The sequence below is a fragment of the Schistocerca serialis genome, chromosome 1, assembly GCF_023864345.2.
Source record: "Schistocerca serialis cubense isolate TAMUIC-IGC-003099 chromosome 1, iqSchSeri2.2, whole genome shotgun sequence".
Lineage (NCBI taxonomy): Eukaryota > Metazoa > Arthropoda > Insecta > Orthoptera > Acrididae > Schistocerca > Schistocerca serialis.
This window is the reverse complement of record NC_064638.1, coordinates 546871242-546897217: the sequence shown is the minus strand read 5'-3', so window position 1 is coordinate 546897217 and position 25976 is coordinate 546871242. Positions and strand designations below refer to the sequence as shown.

General features: G+C 42.8%; 1 protein-coding gene across 1 annotated transcript in view; it reads right to left on the bottom strand.

Annotated features, from left to right (window-relative positions):
- LOC126412773 (odorant receptor Or1-like) overlaps positions 1 to 25976 on the bottom strand; it is a 101727-nt gene that overhangs the window by 40933 nt on the left and 34818 nt on the right. Inside the window, exon 3 of the mRNA XM_050082576.1 lies at positions 2474 to 2949. Coding sequence (XP_049938533.1) covers positions 2474 to 2949 — 476 coding nt within the window. The remainder of the gene's footprint in view (positions 1 to 2473; positions 2950 to 25976) is intronic.

The window sequence follows — 25976 nt, the reverse complement described above, 5'->3', positions numbered from 1 at the left end:
AGCTATTTCGTCTTAGCTTCCTTGCACTTCCTATTTATTTCATTCCTCAGCGACTTGTATTTTTGTATTCCTGAGTTTCCCGGAACATTTTTGTACTTCCTCCTTTCATCGATCAATTGAAGTATTTCTTCTGTTCACCATGGTTTCTTCGCAGTTACCTTCTTTGTACCCATGTCTTTCTTTCCAACTTCTGTGATTGCTCATTTTAGGGATGTCCATTCCTCTTAACATGTACTGGCTACTGAGCTATTCCTTATTGCTGTATCTACAGCCTTAGAGAACTTCAAGCATATCTCGTCATCCTTTAGTAGTTCCGTATCCCACTTCTTTGCGTATTGATTCGTCCTGACTAATCTCTTAAACTTCAGCCTACTCTTCATCACTTCTACATTGTGATCTGAGACTATATCTACTTCTGGGTACACCTTACAATCCAGTATCTGATTTCGGAATCTCTGTCTAACCATGACGTAACATAAATGAGATCTTCCCTTATTCCCCGGCCCTTTCCAAGCATATTTCCTCCTCTTGTGATTCTTGAACAGAGTATTCGCCATTACTAGATGAAGTTTATTACAGAACTCAATTAATCTTTCTCCTCTCTCATTCCTTGTCCCAAGCCCAAAATCTCCTGCAATCTTTTCTTCTGCTCCTTCCTCTACAACTGAATTCCAGTCCCCCATGGCTATTAGATTTTCATCTCCCTTTGCATATTGTATTACTCTTTCAGTATCCTCATATGCTTTCCCTATCTATTCATCTTCAGCTTGCGACGTCGGCACGTATACGTGAACTACCTTTGTTGGTATTGATTAGCAGTCAATTTTGACAAGAATACCGCTGTCGCAGAACTGTTCACAAGAACTCCCTCTTCGCCCTACCTTCCTATTCATTACGAATCCTAAACCTCCTACACCCGTCACACCATTTTATTATCAGTATAGAATTACCTGATTTATGTTCAGTCATTTATCACCTAAAGCTTGCGTATTTAACGACGATTCGTAAATACTCATGCTGAGAATAATGTTACTTCTGCAGCTTTCAGTTCAGTTAGTAGTAATTTTTGATGAAACGTTGAAGCAGAGCGAACTAAAGGCTTCCTAGAAATTACAAAACGGATATTTTCAGAATTTCCATACCCAAATGAAGACAGGGAAAATGGCAAATGGAGCATCAAATCCACCAAAGTGAGAAACTATTTGCTTGAAAGTAATCTGCTTCATTAAGGGAAATTACACTATGGATATTTGATTGAATTTTCATAGACACCTGAGGAATCTCAAATGGACAATTTGCTTATCAAATTAACCAGAATGAAGTCTAGCTTTGCAAAATAGTTTTAACTGCTTGAAAACAGTGAAGTTAATAGTCAAAAATTTTTCAAACTAGCGAGTTGAGAGAAAATTGTCATCCGAACTTTAATAGCCAAACGAAGAGTGTAAAACGGAAAAATGGGGTATCAAACTGACCAGTATGACGTTTGATTTTGCAAAAAATAAATAAATTAATAAAATAAAATATTTAAATGCTTGAAATTAGGTAGGATAGTTGAAAAATTAGAAATTTGAGGAAAAACTTAAATATTTCATGAACAGCTGCTCCTAGTTATGTGAATGGGCCTAGAAATTTTGCATATAAAACGTTAGACTGGTGTTAAAATTGTGGAATTCTTTCTTTTGTGTTGAAAATATAAAACTAATATCAAATTACAATGTAATTTGAAATAACTTTGCTTTCTGTTGATCTGTATGAACTCTTATTAATAATATAATACTAATCGAGATTTTAATATACTATACTTCACGTCTTATTTATGGATTCTTCCGTTACTTCTTGGTAGAAAAGTTGCACATTTAAGGCTCAATAACAAGTACAAGTAAAAGAACGAAAACAAAGTAGTTGTTATTTAACCTTATACTATATTTCTTCCTTTCTAACCTGAAAATAAAAAAGATTGAAAGAAACGGCAATTTTTTGTGAAATGATTAGTCTAAAATTAAGAAACAAAATATGCTGAAGAAATATGTGATGTGCTTCACTTATTGCAAAACGTCTCGAGCAGAATTTAAAGGCGTCTAAAATGTTTCTCTCATCTGTTTTGTTTTTACTTTTAGACAAATTATTTCACAAAAGATTTGAGAGTTATTTTCTTCAAATACTTCTTCATTCGGGTATTGGATACTTGCTTATGCTTCGGTGTGTTGTTTGTTATTTGACGGTAAGTTCTCTACAGTTGGTTTTATGTCTGTAATTTGCATAGAGGTGCACTTGTTCCCTGTGACAAAGGATGTGGCAGACAATTATATAGTATTTACTCTCAGAAACAGTCCCCTAAACTAATGGAGCTGATAGCTGCTTATAGCCTTAGTTTGGGGCCTCACAGAAACATGTGGAATCAGAAGCGAAAATGAAATAAAAGACAATGAGGAGGTCTGTAGAGTCTGTTGTGCATGATATTTGCAATGCTAACCTTAGGATTGCCTGATGGTGAAGCACGTTCTTCAGCAACTGTCGATGAAGCCACCCGTGTGCAGTCTTCTTTGGCAATGTATGTTGATCAACCACTTTGCCGCTGTCAAGTACTGCCAATCGTTCGCCATTTCGTTCATGTCCAGAAAAAAATCGCTCTCCCTCAGTTCTCGTCGAATTGGTGTGTTCCATGGCAGAAAGGTTGCAGTTCAAAACTTCCAACTCGGCGGCCACCATCAACATCATATGAACAAAGAAGCTGTCTACACTGAGGCAGGACTGAGCTGCGACCAGGGTGCAGAAGGACTGGACGACGTACAGGAACTCGTACGTGGGAGACGCGTAGACGTCGACTGGGAACCACACGGGCAACGGCAGCTGCCGGTGGGCTTCCTGGGGCTCCTTGTCCGGCTTTGTGACGGCGCGGGACAGCACGGGGCAGAGGACCCAGCCAATCGTCGCCGGCACCGTCACCATCTGCGCAAACGAGAAAACCATGTCATCGCAATTCTTGGAGGACTGTTTGGAAGTAAGATCTATACAGAAGTTTGGTCAGAAAACTGTGGAACACTTGAACGATTTACTCGTAAACTCTTCAGCTCCTCCTGAACTAAAACAGTCTTTTATCTCCTGGGGAAAGTCAGGTCCAGTTTTAAACGCACTTGACTGTCATAATATTTAACTACATATCGCAAAGGAGCGTAGCCATGTATGGAAGTGAAACACGGATGATAACAAGTTTAGACAAGAAAAGAATAGAAGCTTTCGAAATGTGGTGCTACAAAACAATGCCCCCCTGCGGGTTCGGGGGTTAGAATAGGCCCGCGGAATTCCTGCCTGTCGTAAGAGGCGACTAAAAGGAGTCTCCAACGTTTCGGCCTTATGTGATGATCCCCTCTCGGGTTTGACCTCCATCTTTCTAAATTTATCCGAAGAGCGAGCCAATTGGGGAAGGGCGCCTTACATGGTGCACTGTATCCGTCGTGCAATTAGACCTTTAGCCGGATTTCTCGTCGTAGCAATGGTGTCCCGCTCGTTTTCGATCTCTTGGGCGAGGATACGTCCCTGGGTGCGATTACCACGCTGCACTCTGCAGTGTTTCTTTTAACTGCGACGACGACCTTGGACATTTTTGCACCTAAGATCCAGCACAGTAGCCTGTCTGTTGTGGTGGGGCCGCCATGTACCCTCTTGATTGTAGCCCCCTGACAACCCAGGGATCGCTCTACTGATGCCTGCGCCGTTAACTCCCCACGTATGCCAAGGAGTAGATGCCTATCCTCCTGGGGTATTGGGACTCCCGGCAACGGCCATACTGCCAGGTAGCCTTTGCTGTGGCTGGGTGGCGCCCGTGGGGAGGGCCCTTGGTCGGAGTAGGTGGCATCAGGGCGAATGACCCGCAATGAAGCGTGGTACATCATCTCTCGCTGGCGGCCAGCCGCCAGCAGTCTCTAAGCGTTCTCGGGCTCAATTTAATGCTCAGAAGTACGATCCGACAACGTTCCCCTCCCTGGCCACGCCGTGGGAAGAGCGTAAGTCTCAGGATGGAGGTAACAGTTATTCGCCCCAATTCTTAGTTTGCACGAGAGCTGATGGGGAGTCTTTTCTCTCCACAAAGCCTCAGTTCTTCGTCGAGCATTTAGAGGACAAGTTTGGGGAGGTGGAGGGCTTGTCTAAAATGCGCTCTGGGTCAGTACTGATACAAACGGCATCCTCCGCCCAGTCACGCAGGTTACTTGCTTGTGACAAGTTGGGGGATGTTAACGTTACTATTACACCACATAAGAGTTTAAATATGGTCCAGGGTGTTATTTTCCATAGGGACCTCCTTTTGCAGTCTGATGACGAGCTGCGCGCCAACTTAGAACGTAGAGGTGTTCATTTCGTCCGGCGCGTTCATCGGGGTCCGAGGGACAATCAGGTTGCTACTGGTGCCTTCATCTTGGCCTTCGAGGGTGATACGTTACCGGAAAAGGTCAAGGTGATGGTCTACCGATGTGACGTCAAGCCCTATATCCCTCCCCCGATGCGGTGCTTCAAGTGCTGGAAGTTCGGCCATATGTCTTCCCGCTGCACTTCCAGCCTCACATGTCGAGATTGCGGACGCCCATCTCATCCCGATACTCCATGTGCCCCGCCTCCCATCTGTGTCAACTGCGGGGAACACCATTCACCTTGCTCGCCTGACTGTAAAGTCTTTAAGAAAGAGCGCAAAATCATGGAATATAAGACCCTGGACCGGCTGACCTATACTGAGGCCAAAAGGAAATATGACAGACTCCATCCTGTGAGAATGACATCTTCTTATGCAGCTGCTACAACAACTGTGCTAGCTCCATCAGTTTCGAGACTTCCAGCCAGCTCGATAAGCAGTAAGACTCCTCCTGCCCCCTTGCCCGTGGGGGGCTCTACCCAACCGGTTGCTCCTGCACTACCTACCGCAGGAGCAACCTCCTCCCACCCGTCGGGGACGTCCGTCCCCGCTTCTCAGCCGGAGAAGCATCTAACTTCTTCGGCTACTCTCGCCCGTAAGAGTTCCCTTGGGTACCTCCCTTCCCACGGTTCCACCAGCGGGAAGGATGACGGCCGCCAGTGGCATAAGTCCTCACCAGCGGCCGGGCGTAGGGCTTCACGATCCTCCTCTGTCCCGGAGACTGAATCGGTGAAGCCTTCCCAGCCGGTGAAACCCAAGGTTCAGCGAGAGAAGTCCAAGAGAAAGACCTCTAAGGCCAAAGAACTTGCGGTGGCACCAACCCCACCGCACCTTTCGCGCTCTGCATCTGAGGATGAAGTCGAGATTCTAGCGTCCGCTGAGGACCTTGATCTCGCTGGTCCCTCAGACGCCATGGATGCCTCTCGTATGGGTACTGAATCGGTGGCAGTGAGTGAACAAGCGGCGTAAATTGCCTTCCCAGTCCTTTCACGCCTTTCTCAGCCATGGACAATATCATCCTCCAGTGGAACTGCGGCAGTTTTTTCCACCATCTAGCTGAGCTCCAACAACTTATCAGCCTTCACCCTTTCTTCTGCATTGCTCTTCAGGAAACTTGGTTTCCAGCAATGCGAACCCCCGCCCTCCGTGGCTATCGGGGTTATTATAAGAACCAGGCAGCATATGAAAGGGTGTCGGGTGGCGTCTGCCTCTATGTCCTTCACACTCTGCACAGCGAGTCTGTCCCTCTCCAAACACCTTTAGAGGCTGTCGCTGTTCGGGTGTGGACGCCACAGGCTGTTACCGTCTGCAGTCTTTACTTCCACCGGATGGTGATGTCTCGCAGCATGTCCTGGCTGCGCTGATAGCCCAATTGCCACCACCTTTCTTGCTATTGGGCGACTTCAACGCCCATAACCCTCTGTGGGGTGGGTCAGTGGCAACAGGTCGAGGCGCCATCGTTGAGCATTTATTGTCGCAGCTCGATCTCTCGATTTTAAATGATGGTGCCTTCACACACTTCAGTGTGGCGCATGGCACATACTCCGCCATTGACCTTTCAATCTGTAGCCCTAGCCTCTTACCGTCTGTCCAATGGAGTGTGCATGACGACCTGTGTGGTAGTGACCACTTTCTGATCTTTCTGTCACTACCACAGCGTCACTCTTCTGGGCTCCCTAGCAGATGGGCTATGAATAAGGCTGACTGGGACTTGTTCTCCTCCACTGCCGCTCTCGAGCCTCTCTCTAATGACGACATTGATGCGGTGGTTCAATCGGTCACCACCGGCATCGTTACTGCCGCCGAATCTGCCATTCCCCGCTCCTCTGGGTCCCCTCGGCGGCGGACTGTGCCTTGGTGGTCGCCTGAGATCGCTGCAGCAATTACAGATCGCCGGCGGGCGCTACAGCGTCACAAGCGACATCCCTGCATTGAACACCTGATCACCTTCAAACGGCTGCGTGCGCGGGACCGCCGCCTTATCCGCCAAAGCAAGCAGGAGTGCTGGGAGCGGTACATGTCCACCATTGGCCTCCATGTCACTCCATCGCAGTTCTGGGCCAAGATTCGACGCGTCTACGGCTATCGGCCACCTGTCAGCGTCCCTGCGCTCTCACTGAATGGAGCAGTTTGTACTGACTCCGACGTCATTGCAAACCACTTAGCAGAGCATTTTGCTATGAGTTCCGCTTCTGCGAATTACCCTAAGGCCTTCTGCTCCATTAAAGAGCGGCTGGAACGTCGGAGCCTTTCGTTTCACACCCACCATCCAGAATCGTACAACGTTCCATTCAGTGAGTGGGAATTCCACAGTGCCCTTGCCGCTTGTCCTGATACCGCTCCTGGACCAGATAGCATCCACTGCCAGATGCTGAAACACCTCTCAGTGGACTGCCAGCGACAGCTCCTCGACATTTACAACCGTATTTGGGTCGAGGGTGAGTTTCCGTCGCAGTGGCGGGCAAGTATCGTTATCCCCATTCTGAAACCAGGCAAGAACCCTTTGGAGGTGGACAGCTACCGCCCCATTAGCCTCACCAACGTTCTTTGCAAGCATCTCGAACGGATGGTGAGCCGGCGCTTGACTTGGGTACTGGAGTCTCGGGGCCTTCTGGCTCCATCTCAAGGTGGGTTCCGTAAAGGCCGCTCCGCCGCCGACAATCTGGTGAGCCTGGAGTTGGCCATCCGTACTGCCTTTGCCCGCCGTCAGCACCTGGTCGCTGTCTTTTTCGACATGCGGAAGGCATACGATACGACATGGCGTGATCACATCCTTGCTACGCTTCATGGATGGGGTCTTCGGGGCCCTCTGCCGATCTTTATCAGAAATTTTCTGTCGTATCGTACCTTCTGCATGCAAGTCGCAGCCTCATATAGTTCCACCCACGTCCAGGAGAACGGTGTGCCCCAGGGTTCTGTTTTAAGTGTCTGCCTGTTTTTAATTGCCATTAACGGGCTCGCTGCGGCCGTGGGAAATTCTGTCTCTGCTTCCCTGTATGCTGACGACTTCTGCCTTTATTACAGCTCTCCTGGCATTGCAGCTGTTGAACGTCAGCTACAGGGTGCTATCCGCAAGGGGCAGTCTTGGGCTGTAGCTCATGGGTTCCAGTTTTCGGCAGCCAAGACCTGCGTAATGCATTTCTGCCGGCGACGCACTGTCCACCCGGAGCCGCGGCTTTATTTTGCCGGCGAACTTCTTTCAGTGGTGGAATCACACAGGTTTTTGGGGGTGGTTTTCGATGCCCGGTTGACTTGGCTGCCTCATATCCGGCAGCTTAAACAGGCGTGTTGGCGGCATCTAAACGCTCTGAGATGCTTGAGCCACACCCGCTGGAGCGCTGACCAATTTACCCTGTTGCGGCTCTACGAGGCGTTAATCTAATCCCGTCTGGATTATGGGAGCCTGGCTTATGGCTCAGCATCCCCCTCTGCGTTGCGGGTGCTGGACCCAATACTACACAGCAGGATCCGACTTGCCACTGGTGCCTTCCGCACCAGCCCTGTGGACAGCATCCTTGTTGAGGCAGGTGTCCCTCCACTGCGGTTACGACGCCAACAATTACTGGCTGCTTATGCTGCCCATGTTTTTAGCTTGCCCGGGCATCCAAATTACCGTGTCCTGTTCCCGCAGTCGGTCGTCCATCTGCCGGACCGTCGGCCCGGGTCGGGTTGTCCGATCGCCGTACGTGTCAAGGAGCTTCTCTGCGGGCTTGGGTTTTTCCCTGTCCCACCTCCTTTCCAGGCGCCTCTGCGTACACCCCCGTGGTGTGTTCCTCGCCCTTGCCTTCGGCTCGACTTGGCACAGGGCTCGAAGGACTCGGTCCCTCCAGAGGCCTTCCGCCGCCGCTTTTCTTCCATCCTGGCCACGTATCAGGGCTCTGGAATTGTGTACACCGACGGTTCGATGGTTGCTGGTCGTGTCGGGTATGCACTAACTCTAGGGGACCATTCCGAACAACGGTCCTTGGCGGCTGGCTGCAGCGTTTACTCTGCTGAGCTAGTCGCCATCTTTCGAGCCCTAGAGTATATCCACTCCTGCTCAGGTGAGTCCTTCGTTATCTGTAGCGATTCCCTGAGCGGTTTACGAGCTCTCGACCAGTGTTTTCCTCATTCTCGTCTGGTGATGGCTATCCATGAGTCCCTGCATACTCTTGCGCGTTGCGGCCATTCTGTGGTCTTTGTGTGGACCCCCGGTCATGTCGGTATCCCGGGCAATGAACATGTTGACCGCCTGGCGAAAGAGGCCACGAGTAACCCGTCTCTGGATGTTGGCCTCCCAGAGACTGATTTGCGGGCAGTCCTCCGCCGAAAAGTTTTTGCGCTTTGGGACGCTGAATGGCGCGACAGATCACACCCAGTAAACTCCGTGCCATTAAGGAGACGACGACTGTGTGGCGGTCATCCATGCGAGCCAACCGCAGGGACTCAGTCGTCCTTTGTCGGCTCTGCATTGGCCACTCCCGGCTAATACACAGTTATTTACTGCGCCGGGAGGACCCTCCTGTATGTCGCTGCGGGGCGGCTTTGACAGTGGCCCACATTCTGTTGGCCTGCCCCCTTTTAGCTGTGGTCAGGCAGACATTTGCGCTGCCTGATACGCTCCCTGCCATTTTATCTGATGACCCTGTTATGGCTGCCTTAGTTTTACGTTTTATTAGGGCAGGGAGTTTTTATTCTTTAATCTGAGTGTTTCTGTTTTATTTTATTGTTTTGTGTTGATTCTGGCCTTTGGCCTACGGTTTTAAACTAAGTTTTTAATGTGTTTTCGGTGGTTAGCTTTTCCCTTTTTTTTGTTCCTATGGTCGGCCAACCACCGTCACACTCCGTGTGATTTTATTTCGTTTCGTCTGGTCCTTGTCTATGTTTCTTTTGTTCTGTGTCGTCTGTCTCCTATTCTGTTGAAAATTTTTTTTATTCTCTGTGGGTATTTTTAGTATTTAGGAAAAAGGGACCGATGACCTCTGCAGTTCGGTCCCTTTAATCCTTAAACCAACCAACCTACAGAACAATGCTGAAGATTAGATGGGTAGGTCCCATAACTAATGAGGAGGTACTGAATAGAATTGACAGGAGTTTGCAGCACAACTTGGGTAGAAGAAGGGATCGGTAGGTAGGACACGTTCTAAGGCATCAAGGGATTACCAATCTATTATTGAAGGGAAGCTTGGAAGGCAAAAATTTTAGAGGGAGACAAAGAGATGAATACATTAAGCCGATTCAGAAGTATATAGGTTGTAGTAGTTACTCGGAGATGAAGAAGATTGCACAGGATAATGTAGCATGGAGAGCTGCATCAAACCAGACCAAAGACCACAACAACAACACGCTCTGTTGATTCGACCATTTGTGTTTAACATACATTGGCAACAACCTATCACTCCGTATTAAAAAAGTAGAAGCGGGGTGCTGAGAGATTGTAACTTGGGGTGTATTGTGATATTTGGTTCGGTTATTTAGTGATATAGCATTGCCCATAAAAGCTGGCACATGGTTGTTAACTGTTAGTAAGTTACATTTATCACAACTTATTTTTGTCAGTTGCTGTTAGGAATGAATTGAACAAAAAGTGAGAACTCATTAATTACCAGTTTTGTGGTTATAGATCACGATGAATGAATGTGAGTAGCATGAGCGTTGAATCTATCAACTGTTGTTATTAATTACGCTAATTGTAGCATATAGTTTTAATAACCTTAAGTTATAATCTACATCTGTATTGCGTAAGACATCTTACAGTGTAAGGCACGGAGTACTTCCGGTAGCATGAAGTGCAATGGAGCCTGGAGACTTCGTCTAACCCTCACAATCCTGAGTTTGCTCTACTGAGAGTCCCCTATACCACTAATATGACTACAAAACAGATTTTGCAGAACCTGAAAATAATTTTGTACGTAATCCTGTTACTAAATAGGCTTGTAACTCAATATGGACTGAAACAGACTATTTCACGATTTAACGAAATTTATTCTGATAATAGATTCAGTGCTTTCTCTTCCTATCTTTATCAATGCCTCCTTTTTCTTCCTCTACCTGATTTTTTCAAGTTAACATACGTTAATACTATGTACTATTTTCCCAAGTTTTCCAAACCTATGTTATTAAGTTTCATAAATGGTAGATAGTCCCGAAAACATTTATTCACTAATTCACTCATTCCTCCTACTCACTCACCTTGTTCTCAGTGTAAGACATAGAATAAAATTATAAAAATATTTGTGTCCACTTCTAATCTTTCTCTCTTTACGTTTTTCTTCGAATTTGTTTGTCCTCTCATTACAATAACTTAAATTAACATAACCAATGCTCCTATCTGTGTGTTGATCCAACACACTCTCAAATAATGTATGTTTTCAATACTACTTTGGAATAGTACTTCATCATATAACATACAATTTTTATTATCTTCTTTCATACCCAAGTTTTACCTAACATTTTACTTATTTCTTCTTCACTTTGGTCCTTGTTCAGATTCTTATAGATATTTTGCATTTCCCTTCCAGATTTACTTCGTTTGATGTACAAAATTTTTAATCCTGTAACCCTATAACAACTCATTACTGGGTAAATTCCCTAACGGTAACCTTCACAAAGTATATTGCACTATATTTTCTATCCCTTTCAAATAACTCACATTTAAATTCAGACTGTTTGGGTAATAGTGCTCATCAAGTTAATCTACAGTGCAGCAGCTGACACTTCTCGAAGAAATGTAACGCTCTAAAATCAGTATTGTGCCTCCAAAAGTATGTTTTGTTCTTTTTAATCTGCCAAACTACTGAGCAATAGGGACAATCTTGTTAATGTGCTATCAGTAGATGAGATTTCTTAAAAGATGTTCTATGATCAGGATGCTCCCAACAAGTAGGTTTTGAACGTCTGAAAGGAACTGGTGATAAGAAGTATTTCTCTTCAAGCTATTCTATAGTTTCTTTCAAACCATCTAAGGGTTCTACTACTAAGAGCAATTGTTCTTTGCTCGTCCTTATTTTCTCCAAAATTTTGAAACAATTCAACACCAGTACAGTACTTACTACTATATGTTTCCAGACAGAAACGTTCGTTGATATGAGACTGATTGTGTCATCTTGTGCCAATGCCTGCCTAGTGCTCAAACTTCTGAGACAATTTTCTCCCCAAAATCGGACTTTTGCCCACGACAGACCAGTTAAAGGAGGATCATTGGAAGCATGCCCCCTGACATATTTCCAATAAAACCAACAGAACTAAATAGATGATTCAATTACTTTTTATGTATAAATGGAGAATTTTGAATAGGTTCGTTTTCACTGCGTTTCCTGTCCCTTATGCGGATATAATGAGCCCCAAAAATGTGAATTCTGTTTTATATCAATTGCAACTTCTTCATTGTTCGACTTGTAATCCTTTTCATGAAGCCGAAACACGCCATTGGATTAACGACTGTACTGTCCTCAATACTCAGCAGCAGTTAACCGACCAGTATCACGTATAGTTATTCAAGCAGTTACCTCTGCCCACAGTACCTGATCTAACGCACTTATCAACAAAGAGGCTACATTCAAACCAAAAGACTGCCTTACAGTGATAGTATTTGCCCTAAAGAAAAAGCTCGTCTTTAAATTTACGTCCTCGGAATAGTGCTTGTCTATTCTTATAATACTATACGAGTATGCTCATCTTATATGGTCGAGTTCGAAGCTATGCATTTAGTATGATGCTTCTCATGCTACTTTTATGATATTATCTTGTCATTTATGGCTTATACAGACTTATATTATACTGCTTCTATATTGATTTTTACGTTATTTTTTGACAGTTGATTCCATTGCGTTGTTATCAGGCTATTATCTTAGACACTGATTTTTTTATTCTGGGACACACTGATCGCTAACTTTGTTAAAATATTTTGTAAATACCATTAATGTTGAATGCTATTCCCATTTTGTATCCCTCCACATCTGTCAGATCCGAATATACCGAAACGGTGTAAACTAATTATCTATTTTGCTATATGCGATCTTGGATAACAAGGATTTCACAACATTCGTTGAAATAACAGTGACAGGTAATTATAGTCGGATCGCCCGTTGCGACCCGTAGTCTCTGAACTAGCATGTTGTAAGTGGAGAAACTGGCTGGCTCTTCGTGTGCTGCTGTCGTGAGCCCATATGGAAAGAGCGTAAAGTCCGGTGAAAATACAAGCAGGCTACAAAGTACTGGACATCAACGCTATATTACAGAGCGTGAAGGTTGCTGACTTGTGTTCTATGTATGTAAGGATAGGCGGCGACATATGTTCTCATGATGACGAAACTGTAGGCGCAAGAGGTCACGGAGATTAGACCATGGCTCAACGGAAATGAATGACATTTCTTGTTACACCAGGTCGAACGTCATATCAGGAAACGCCGTCGTTCAGGCGAATGTTGATCTAAACGTTTACCACGCTACGAACGTAGGCTTGCTGAAGCAGTATTATGTTGTGTTTGACATCCATGGGATCTGTAGCAGTAACCAAAGATGCCATGAGAGCTGAGGTGTACGAGAACCTTACTGAGGCTCGTTTGCTTCCTTTTATGCTTGATCGAGGGCATCTTCCAACAGGCTATCTCTCCGTATTACAGGCCCAGGGTCGTGCTACAGTTGTTTACGGAGAATTACACTGAACTTACACTGATGTCTCTGAACGCAATGGAACACGTCTCGAAAGCTATCGGGCTCTATCTCTACAAGCACAAACCACAGCCCGCATTTTGCCGGAAATGCATAGACGCTTAATGCTACACATCTTCAGAAACCTACCAAGGAATTGTCGAATACCTGCAAGCAGAATTGGCGCTGTATTGCGTTCCAGATGTGGATCAGCACACTACTAAGCAATTCTTAGTCTGTTTTTAGGTCAGTGTATATGATGATTGAGTCTGAAAACAGAAGTAACCTGCACTTTCTTGCAATCGTTGGTACACTCCTTTACGTAAGCCAGACACGCTAAACACCTGTTAGAAAGGGAAAGTATCTCAATCAGAGCAGCCTTAGACTGCTAAATGATTTTTGTTTCTTATTTAATTTTTTTTATTATTTTGCGGTCACTTAACATCTTCTCTTTTGACGTTTGAGTAACGGTTGAAACGAGGAAACATATTTCAGTTTTATGGAATGAAGCTATTTTAGAACAGCGGACTCGGTAAACAGCAAAGCTCTGAGTAGGAGAAAACACACACACACACAGACACAAACACACACGTGCACATGCAAGCGCAGTTTTTGCTCTCCCAATCGCAACCTAGTGTTATACTTCAATAAGCAATGGAAGATCCCGTCGTCATGTACGCCTAAGCCACCATCTTAACTCTGCTAATACAATTTTTGAATACCTGCTCCACTATTTTTGTTCTCGTAGTTTATTCTCTGGCCTCTGCTTCACCATATTTGTTCTCACACTACCTTCTATGTATCAAAACTGCTGCTTCACAGACACATATTACTGGAATGGCAATCAGTGATCTTTAGATTAGATTAGATTAATACTAGTTCCATGGATCATGAATACGATATTTCGTAATGTTGTGGAACGAGTCGAATTTTCCAATACATGACATAATTAGGTTAATTTAACAACATACTTAAGTTAATATAACAACTTTATTTTTTTGTGTTTTTTTTAATATTTCTGTTTTTTTTCTTTTTTTTCTTAATTTATATCTAAAAATTCCTCTATGGAGTAGAAGGAGTTGTCATTCAGAAATTCTTTTAATTTCTTCTTAAATACTTGTTGGTTATCTGTCAGACTTTTGATACTATTTGGTAAGTGACCAAAGACTTTAGTGCCAGTATAATTCACCCCTTTCTGTGCCAAAGTTAGATTTAATCTTGAATAGTGAGGATCGTCCTTTCTCCTAGTATTGTAGTTATGCACACTGCTATTACTTTTGAATTGGGTTTGGTTGTTAATAACAAATTTCATAAGAGAGTATATATACTGAGAAGCTACTGTGAATATCCCTAGATCCTTAAATAAATGTCTGCAGGATGATCTTGGGTGGACTCCAGCTATTATTCTGATTACACGCTTTTGTGCAATAAATACTTTATTCCTCAGTGATGAATTACCCCAAAATATGATGCCATATGAAAGCAATGAGTGAAAATAGGCGTAGTAAGCTAATTTACTAAGATGTTTATCACCAAAATTTGCAATGACCCTTATTGCATAAGTAGCTGAACTCAAACGTTTCAGCAGATCATCAATGTGTTTCTTCCAATTTAATCTCTCATCAATGGACATACCTAAAAATTTGGAATATTCTACCTTAGCTATATGCTTCTGATTAAGGTCTATATTTATTAATGGCGTCATACCATTCACTGTACGGAACTGTATGTACTGTGTCTTATCAAAATTCAGTGAGAGTCCGTCTACAAGGAACCACTTAGTAATTTTCTGAAAGACAGTATTGACAATTTCATCAGTTAATTCTTGTTTCTCAGGTGTGATTACTATACTTGTATCATTAGCGAAGAGAACTAACTTTGCCTCTTCATGAATATAGAATGGCAAGTCATTAATATATAATAAGAACAACAAAGGACCCAAGACTGACCCTTGTGGAACCCCATTCTTGATAGTTCCCCAGTTTGAGGAATGTGCTGATCTTTGCATGTTACGAGAACTACTTATTTCAACTTTCTGCACTCTTCCAGTTAGGTACGAATTAAACCATTTGTACACTGTCCCACTCATGCCACAATACTTGAGCTTGTCTAGCAGAATTTCATGATTTACACAATCCAAAGCCTTTGAGAGATCACAAAAAATCCCAATGGGTGGTGTTCGGTTATTCAGATCATTCAAAATTTGACTGGTGAAAGCATATATGGCATTTTCTGTTGAAAAACCTTTCTGGAAACCAAACTGACATTTTGTTAGTACTTCATTTTTACAGATATGTGAAGCTACTCTTGAATACATTACTTTCTCAAAAATTTTGGATAAAGCTGTTAGAAGGGAGATTGGACGGTAATTGTTGATGTCAGATCTATCCCCCTTTTTATGCAAAGGTATAACAATAGCATATTTCAGTCTATCAGGGAAAATGCCCTGTTCCAGAGAGCTATTACACAGGTGGCTGAGAATCTTACTTATCTGTTGAGAACAAGCTTTTAGTATTTTGCTGGAAATGCCATCAATTCCATGTGAGTTTTTGCTTTTAAGCAAGTTTATTATTTTCCGAATTTCAGAGGGAGAAGTGGGTGAGATTTCAATTGTATCAAATTGCATAGGTATGGCCTCTTCCATTAACAGCCTAGCATCTTCTAATGAACACCTGGATCCTATTATATCCACAACATTTACAAAATGATTATTAAAAATATTTTCAACTTCTGACTTTTTGTTCGTAAAATTTTCATTCAATTTGATGGTAATACTGTCTTCCTCTGTTCTTGGTTGACCTGTTTCTCTTTTAATAATATTCCAAATTGTTTTAATTTTATTATCAGAGTTGCTGATTTCAGACATGATACACATACTCCTGGATTTTTTAATAACTTTTCTTAATATAACACAGTAATTTTTATAATTTTTGATAGTTTCTGGGTCACTACTCTTTCTTGCTGTCAGATACATTTCCCTTTTCCGGTTACAAGATATTTTTATACCCTTAGTAAGGCATGGTTTGTTACAAGGTTTCTTACGAGTATATTTAACTATTTTCTTGGGGAAGCAGTTTTCAAATGCATTTACAAAAATGTCATGAAATAAATTATATTTTAAATTGGCATCAGGTTCACGGTACACCTCATCCCAGTCTAACTGCTGTAGGCTTTCCCTGAATTTTGCAATTGTTAAATCGTTGACTGAACGTACTACTTTGGAGGACTGTTTAGTATTGCTCAATGGGGCTATGTCATATATATATATATATATATCTATACGACCTGGATATAAAAGTCTGATCCTTGAGTACAGAACTGCAGAGTGGCTCCAGATCCACGTGCTTCGCATCGTCCGCCATGATGTAGTTTGGCATACAAATTTCCATCTGTCTGTACGTAACAAAGAAATGCAGACTGATTTTTTGTTTTGAACTTTATGTCAGCATGTGATGTAATAGGCTGGTGTGGGAGCGGAATCGAAACGTATTTTCTTTTCGTTGTTTGTGGCTTTCCTAGCAGCTATGTTGTAGTTTAGCAAGAAACGAGGTATGAGCAAGTACGGCTGGCACGATCAGATAACTTAAGTTCAAGATCCAGATGGTATAGAGATCACTGCTGCAAATACTGTACAGAAGGTCACTTGTGTCACCGAAGCCAGTGCTTAAGAATATGGTGGCAAGCGCAAAGGACGTGTGAACAGCTGTTTATTTACTGATAAAACCGTCGTAAGATATGCGGAAAACTGATATAACAACGTTATCTTTAGGGTTTTGACGTAGTGTTCAATGTATATGGCGTGTTTGGCTGTAATATTTTGTACAGCATATGGAAGAAACAAAGAAAGGAACATGTCTCAGTGCAAGCATAACTAGAAACATCTTAGGTATTTTTGCCCTTGTGCTGTATACAAGCCTAAATAATTTCATTAAAGTTTTTCGTATCTCAGATACGATAATGTTTAAACAGTTTGTGTATTTTAAGGGTTTTAATAAATCTAGTCGGGAAAGGTCGGGTAAGAGTACATGTCCAGTAGGAGTTAGCAGTGACATTTTATCTATACTGGCGGCACCGACCGAGAACGAAAAACTACATACAGTTGTCGCTTCCACGGCGACGCCATCACATGTAATCTTGAAGAGCTCGTCCAGATTTATTGGTTATAGTGGGTAAATATAATTTTCAGTTTAAACTTACATAATCTTTAAGTTGTACATCGTAAGTAGTATGCACTAGAAACAAACACGGAAGCCAAGCAGTGTCTGTGATTTGTGACATTTATTTTGAACTGTTTGGCGTATTGGTCAAGTACGCTGCAAGATGGTTAGAAAGACTATGCGCGTCTCTTAACCCCCCCCCCCCACACACATACACACACACACAAAACAGGAAGACCCATACGCAGAAGACAGATGTGAGTGGTTTGTTTCGAGTTGCATGTTCCAGCGTAGCCGCAATCCAAACAGCTGAGAAATCCTCCCGTTTCATTCGGATATCTTCACAGCAGAAGACTTTGCTCAATCAGAAATCCCTGAGAGAGACGAATTTACAACAATTCAAGAAGGCAAAGGCGTTCCACAAACGCTTGCCCTCGATGACAGAAAATTTGTCTGTGCAGTCACCAGGAAAAAGCCAAGAACACTACACAAGTGAAGTTCAGAGAACTGATGCATGAACAGGTGTAGGCTTATCCAATATTTATCCTCTGTCAAAATATAATCGACCCTAAATAAAGAAGAAAATAGCAAAAAAATCTGTGATTTTCTTTAGGTCTCCTACAAAAATGCATTGTTAGAGAAACAAGCTAAGCCAGACAAAACCAAGAAGAAACAAAATACCAGTAACGAATACCACAGAATCCCTAGGGCTAATCTGAACTTAACCGGGCCATCATCTTCAGGAACAAGCAGGTCCAAATCTAAGGAGGGATCTGATGTTTTGAATTACCCATGGCGTGCTGAAATCTACAAAGAGCCTATCACGGAAGGCTGGATGAAGTGTGATTGGATTAATGGTGATGTCGGCATGAAGAAAGCTCAGGTTATGAAGGACGTGGTTAATTTTCTTGTGGTTTATGTTAGTCCATACTCTTTGACTACATGTCGCGTACTCTTACCGGACGATGCGGCTAAGACTACGGACGAGCAGAATTTGAAAGTTAGGCAGCTGTAACTGATGTATGTTGTTCACAAATAAACCAGCAATAATTTGTTATCAGAAAAGTTTGTATTAACCTTCTCATATACTAGGTATGAGCGATAAAATACTAAGCGCGTACTCTTTCCCGACTTCCCCTACAAAATTTCAACTGTATTTTAACACAGTAATTTTGGTTTGGAGTCTATGTCCTGCACGTATAATTGTGTGATGATATATATATATGTAAGTCGATGTGCTTCTCATAACACGACTCTCCATCTTATGTGTTAAACTCAACTAGTACGCAAGTTTTTTCTCGCATGCGGAACTAATTTAGGCCGCTTAGTAGTAGCATACACAAGTTTCTTGACGCCGCCATCTTACCTTATTAAACGTCAGGCTTTATTAAATGATACGCCTTTGCAATCTAGTAACGTATGTCTGTGTCCCCTCCTCTGCCACCATTAACCTCACATCTCGTAGCTCATTGACAGAATCTCATAAGACGTTACAAGAGAAGTTTGCTCTATGTACCCTGCTGCTAGCTCCATGATAGTTCGATCTCTGACCGACTGCTCAGCAGTCTTATTCTCGTAGTTGGTCTCATACACCACAGATGTAAAAACGACACTTTCGTCTCTGACTTTCTGCTCCGCCGCCACTGTTCTCTTACTTCGGTTTGTGATACCCTGAGGACATCGTCTAGCTATCGAGAGTCATGTGGCTTCCATCCCCATGCTACTGTGCACACTGCTATCGAATACGAAGTGTTTAGCGTCTTTTGCGATTATGTCAATTTAAATCTCTTTATAGTGCGTACTGTATGTCTTTTTATGGAATTACATACCGAACAGTTGATTTATCTACATAATCTAATACCTAGTCTAAAGTGCTAAATCTCTCAACAGTTCTGTTGAATTTTTTTTTTTTAAGGTCACTTTTCATTCATCTTAATTTTACTAAAAGTGATGCATCACCCGCCCGGGTCCAGTGATCAAGGCTCAGCGTAAGTTACGACTGCAGCCTGCCACTTTGGCAGGTTTTCTGATTTCGATATACAGTAGCTATTGTAACCGATACGAACCCCAACACACGTGTGTAACCATGCAGGGCTGCAATCATACTGTAGCGCGATTCTAGAAAAAAAGATCTGAACTTACAACCATATCTACAACTTACTTTCGATTTGCGTATTTCAAAGTATTTCTTAGCAAACTGTAAAATGGTTTGTTTACTTACTACATACTACGGTTTTTAGTTAGTACCTCACTATGTTGCAAGTAAAACGCTTTAAATTTTGATGAAAAAGTTGTAAATAACGTTGAAGGAATGGTGGGTACAATAAACTATCAGCACCTGACGTTTCTTAGAAGTTTTTAAGTAATGATCACTTCGCCAAACACTGTGTTAGAGAGGAATACGATAAAGCATCATGCTCTACACTACAAAAATGTATTTGGCGTTATTTTCCTTATATTGCTTTCCTTACCGATTGTCCATAGATTTTCTTCATTTCTTACCTTATCAATACACCAGATTATCAACTTTCTTCTGTAGCACCACATCTCTGATTCTGTTCTCTTCCTGTTTTCTCACAGTCCATATGCTTCACTTCCATACAATGTACATTCCCAGAAATTTCTTCCTTCAATTAAGGCCCATGTTTGATACCAGCAGACTTTTCTTGGCCAGCAATGCCCTTTTTGCAAGTGCTAGACTTCTTTTGATGTCCTCCTTGCTCCGTCCGTCACTGGTTATTTTGCTGCCTAAGTAGAATAATTGCTTAATTTCACCTACTTCATGACCTTAAATCCTAATGATAAGTTTCTCGCTGTTCTCATTTCTGCTACTTCTCATTACTTTCGCCTTCCTTCGATTTACTCTCAGTCCATACTCTGTAGTCATTAGACTGTTCATTCCATTCAGTGTGTCATGTAATTCTTCTTCCCTTTAACTCAGGATAGCAATGTCATCAGCGAATCTTTCATTGATATCCTTTCACCTTGAAATTCAATCGCAATCCCGAACCTTCCTTTCACTTCCATCATATCTACTTCGATGTACAGATTGAATAGTAGGGTTGAAAGACTTCACCCCTGTCTTACACTCTTTTTTATCCTACGACTTCGTTTTTGGTCGTCCACCCTTATTATTCGCTGTTGGCTCTTATACATATTGTATTTTACCCGTCTCTCCCCGTAGCTTATCGCTATTTTTCTCAGAATTTCGAACATCTTGTATTATTCTACATTGTCGAAACGCTTTTTACAGATCGACAAATCCTATGAACGAGTCTTGATTTTTCTCTAGCCTTCCTGCCATAATTAACCGCAATGTCAGAATTGTCTCTCTGGTGTCTTTACCCTTCGTAAAGCCAAACTGTTCGATCTAATACATCATCAATTTTCTTTTCCATTCTTGTCAGCAACTTGAATGCACGAGCTGTTAAGCTGCTTGTACGATAGCCTCGCACTTGTCAGCTCTTCCAGTCTGGGACTGGGTGTTTGTGTTGTCCTCGTCATTTCATCATCAGTCATAAAATTGGCAAGATAGGACTGACAAAAATATGGGATTTTGCACGGGCGCTGATAACCTTGCAGTCAAGCCCCCCACAAACCAAACATCATCATTATCATCATCATCATCATCATCATCATCATCATCTGCCTCATTTGAGTTTAGACCTCCAAATCTCTCTTAAATCCTAATACTGGATCCCCTATCTATTCTAAATCGTCTCCTGCTTGTTCTATCACATAAGACAAATATTCGCCCTCATAGAAACCTTCAATGTACTTTTTCCACCTATCTGCTCTCTCCTCTACATTTAACAGTGTGATTCCCGTTGCACTCTTTATGTTACAACCCTTGCTTTTAATATTACAAAATGTTGTTTTGCTGAGTCCTTCCGACAATCATTTCTTTTTTGATTTCTTCACATTTTTCATGCAACCATTTCGTTTTAGCTTCCCTCCAATTTCTATTTATTTCATTTCTCAGCAAATTTTATTTCTGTATTCGTGAATTTCGCTGAACATTTTTGTACTTATTTCTTTCCTCGATGAACTGTATCATGTTGTCTGTTGCCCATGGTTTCACATACAGAGCATCAACCATCTGAGTTTCATTCAGAACCTAATAAAAGCATCAGGTATGGAGACTTTAGCCATTATTGATGCTGTATTTTAGGAGCAGAACAGAGTTGAGATGCTTCATTTACTTTATTCGACAATATATGTAGATTACAGCTGCTGGCAAAGTACCTATACGTCAGAAGAACAATGTTTACAAATCCTTTGCATAACCATGGTTGTAACACATTAACAGTGAAGTACAATATTTCATGGTACGAGTAACACTCGTTACTTAACACATAAGTAGGCAAGATATGCCGATAAATTGCACTGTGCACACAAACTTTGAATTCCAATTTTCTCACTGCACAAGATTCTGTAAGGAAAAAATAGTAATTCCCACATACACTCCTGGAAATTGAAATAAGAACACTGTGAATTCATTGTCCCAGGAAGGGGAAACTTTATTGACACATTCCTGGGGTCAGATACATCACATGATCACACTGACAGAACCACAGGCGCACAGACACAGGCAACAGAGCATGCACAATGTCGGCACTAGTACAGTGTATATCCACCTTTCGCAGCAATGCAGGCTGCTATTCTCCCATGGAGACGATCGTAGAGATGCTGGATGTAGTCCTGTGGAACGGCTTGCCATGCCATTTCCACCTGGCGCCTCAGTTGGACCAGCGTTCGTGCTGGACGTGCAGACCGCGTGAGACGACGCTTCATCCAGTCCCAAACATGCTCAATGGGGGACAGATCCGGAGGTCTTGCTGGCCAGGGTAGTTGACTTACACCTTCTAGAGCACGTTGGGTGGCACGGGATACATGCGGACGTGCATTGTCCTGTTGGAACAGCAAGTTCCCTTGCCGGTCTAGGAATGGTAGAACGATGGGTTCGATGACGGTTTGGATGTACCGTGCACTATTCAGTGTCCCCTCGACGATCACCAGTGGTGTACGGCCAGTGTAGGAGATCGCTCCCCACACCATGATGCCGGGTGTTGGCCCTGTGTGCCTCGGTCGTATGCAGTCCTGATTGTGGCGCTCACCTGCACGGCGACAAACACGCATACGACCATCATTGGCACCAAGGGAGAAGCGACTCTCATCGCTGAAGACGACACGTCTCCATTCGTCCCTCCATTCACGCCTGTCGCGACACCACTGGAGGCGGGCTGCACGATGTTGGGGCGTGAGCGGAAGACGGCCTAACGGTGTGCGGGACCGTAGCCCAGCTTCATGGAGACGGTTGCGAATGGTCCTCGCCGATACCCCAGGAGCAACAGTGTCCCTAATTTGCTGGGAAGTGGCGGTGCGGTCCCCTACGGCACTGCGTAGGATCCTACGGTCTTGGCGTGCATCCGTGCGTCGCTGCGGTCCGGTCCCAGGTCGACGGGCACGTGCACCTTCCGCCGACCACTGGCGACAACATCGATGTACTGTGGAGACCTCACGCCCCACGTGTTGAGCAATTCGGCGGTACGTCCACCCGGCCTCCCGCATGCCCACTATACGCCCTCGCTCAAAGTCCGTCAACTGCACATACGGTTCACGTCCACGCTGTCGCGGCATGCTACCAGTGTTAAAGACTGCGATGGAGCTCCGTATGCCACGGCAAACTGGCTGACACTGACGGCGGCGGTGCACAAATGCTGCGCAGCTAGCGCCATTCGACGGCCAACACCGCGGTTCCTGGTGTGTCCGCTGTGCAGTGCGTGTGATCATTGCTTGTACAGCCCTCTCGCAGTGTCCGGAGCAAGTATGGTGCGTCTGACACACCGGTGTCAATGTGTTCTTTTTTCCATTTCCAGGAGTGTAGTTATCTTTATAAAACGCTCGTTTACTGGTAACAATCTGGAAATTCATGTAATTCTGTGGTCCCACTTGAAATATCCATACTTCAGTTTTATTCAAAAAATAGAGATACTAAAAATGAATTTGTTTCTACTGTACAAGATGTACACAGTTACCCCAAATAGAAGCAGTAGCGATGAGGATGCAAAGCTAGCAGCAATACAGTCCGTATATAGTTCTGGTGGTGCTCATCATCAAAATGTGAAACAGCACAACCATAACAAAGTTTTCCATTCTCATTGACAACCATATGATATAGTGATCATAGCAGATAGCCAACAGTGTTTTTCGGCATTTTTGATGATTTATCGTGGAGATCCATATCAGTTAGAGAAGTTAGTAGGTGTAGGGAAAGCGGCTATAAAACATGCTTAAAAGTGGAGGATGGAAGGTGTTCATGACATCATTGAAGTATAATGGTTGCTTGATTGGTTGCAGCAGTTGGGGGAGCTAGTGAGATAAGGGAAAATAGCGGCCAAACAGAATGTCTGCATTTATGGCATGCTGAATGTGCACGCACTCAAGATATAAGAGGAGATATGTAGGAGAAGGCAACGTGCTTCTTCGCAGCGCGTTTCAACAAAATGATAATACTGCACTCTATTGTAGACCCATACATTTGACGTACAATTGACGTCAGGAGTCTTAGGACAGAGAGAATGTACATGTTACTTATGAATATACAGTTGGCCTGTATCTCCACAGTTAGTAGCACGCAGCTAACGAACACTGGCACATCAAGCGAGGCTCCACACACTTATCATAGAAGTACGTGATATGGTGTATAAACCACATGGCACTGTGAATCTCACTATGGTCTTCTCTGTCCTACAATTTTCCGTCAAAAATTCTTGGATCTAGAACACTCCAGTTCAACAACTTCCTCACACAGTGAACCAGTGTTCAGTTCCAAATTTTAACACATTTACTTTACTGAGTTGCCTTACACAATGAAGGGCCTATTACTGAATGATAAAATCCATTTATCTGTATTGTGATTCAACAGAAGACCAAAGGTTGAAGTGTTAATCAATATCTGGCGGTAGTGGTAACCAAATGAATAACAACAAGAAGATTCCATAGTCTCAGACTCGCTGTTTATAGTTTTTCGAATCTCATAAAACATTGGTTTTTCGTAAATAACATTGTTGGTTAAATTGGGGTAAACTCTGTAGTTATCACTCTTCCAGATTAATTATCAAAAACAATTATACTTCAGTAATTGTGTTTAAATACATAAAACCCTCAATTTAAATTGGCTAAACGCAATATTTTCAGATGTAAGTATTGTCTTGTGTGTCACGTGTATGCATTTATGTAATAGCTCTATGAAGACTGGACGAAGCAAAAGTAAAGTTGTGAAGCTTCAAACCTGACTACATATCACTCAGTGCCACGATATTTCCACATGAACAGCTCGAATGCAACGTATTTCGAGTGGCAGTCCACACATGTCAGCCTGACCAGGCTGTCCATTTTACAGTCAGCCGTTATGTCTGGAGGGAGAAGTCACATAAGTACCACCTTCTTGCTGTCTACATACAGTCCTCAGTTTACGTGCGATTAAATGTCCTGCATGGCTTGGACTTTGCATTTATTGACTGAAATTTATAGGTAGTTCGAGAAAAAAATTGAAGTATACCATACCAAGTCTCATGACTGTAGGGCATAGGACTATTTGGAATGTAAGGCGTATCTGTGTGTTGATAGATGCAGAGGATTTCTCCACCTCTGTACACTCTCTATAGTTCTAGGTCTGACACACGGTGGGTTCACAACAATCACAGGTGGGACTGGCTGTCCATGATAGGCCTTTAGCCAGTCTATGTCCACAGTTACTTTGTGATCTGCCAACTGTATCTCAGAGTTGACTGTAGATGTCAGACTCACAATTTAGATGGCCCTTTGTAAGATGAAGAGAATTATTTTTTGTTTTCCCTTTTTGAGCACTGTGTTTTACAACAAGATAATGACACTTTGCTGGGCTGGCAGCAACACTGCACCTTTGCTCCTCCTCTTTACCTGTTTTGCAGTGACTTTGAGACTACTCTACTGTACCTGTCACTAAATCATTTAAAGTCTTCAGCCAGGCGCTTTACCTCGCATGAATCAACTCTTGGCAGTAATTTGTATGATTGAAATGAAGAACTCCTTGGTCACCTGATTACCATCTCACAGGGTGTGTGCCCTGTTGATTTGTCGATTCAGCAGTTGAGAGTGAACAAGATGTATGGCTAACATCTGTCCCAGTCATTATATGTCTTGTTCACATCGTACGATGACGTTCCTAAAATTATCTTATGAAGCTGTTACACGATGTCATTAGCTAGGACAGACACAGGGAAAAATACGCCCTTGTACTTAAACATATATATCTCCAAAAATATTACAGCTGAAACAGTAAAACTTGAGACTTTTATGTACAACATAGTGCTTGATATTTTATGGAATTTTTGTTTGAAAATGAGTTTCGATAGACATTTTATAAGGATTTGAATTTTTAATTACCATTGGTTACTATAATATACCTTTCCTCGTAAACTAACCAAGCAATAAAACCGGAATTTCACAGTTTGCATCTTTATAAGAGGCTAATAAAACGTGTGCAACGTACTTTTGTATGGTCATAGATGCTTCGAAATTAATTTTTCAGTTTTGTGTTATCCGGGACTGCTCTATTTTTCTCAAATTTTAAAGTAGAGAAAGGATAATGGAAAGTGCTTCACAACATTATTTAGTAATTCTTAAGAACTATGCCAACTATCAGGATGATAGCTTTCATAGTTCCTGAGGAAAAGTACATTACAGCTCAAAAAAATCTGTTTACAGAAATTCGCATTTAATGTCTTTATTTCAATTTT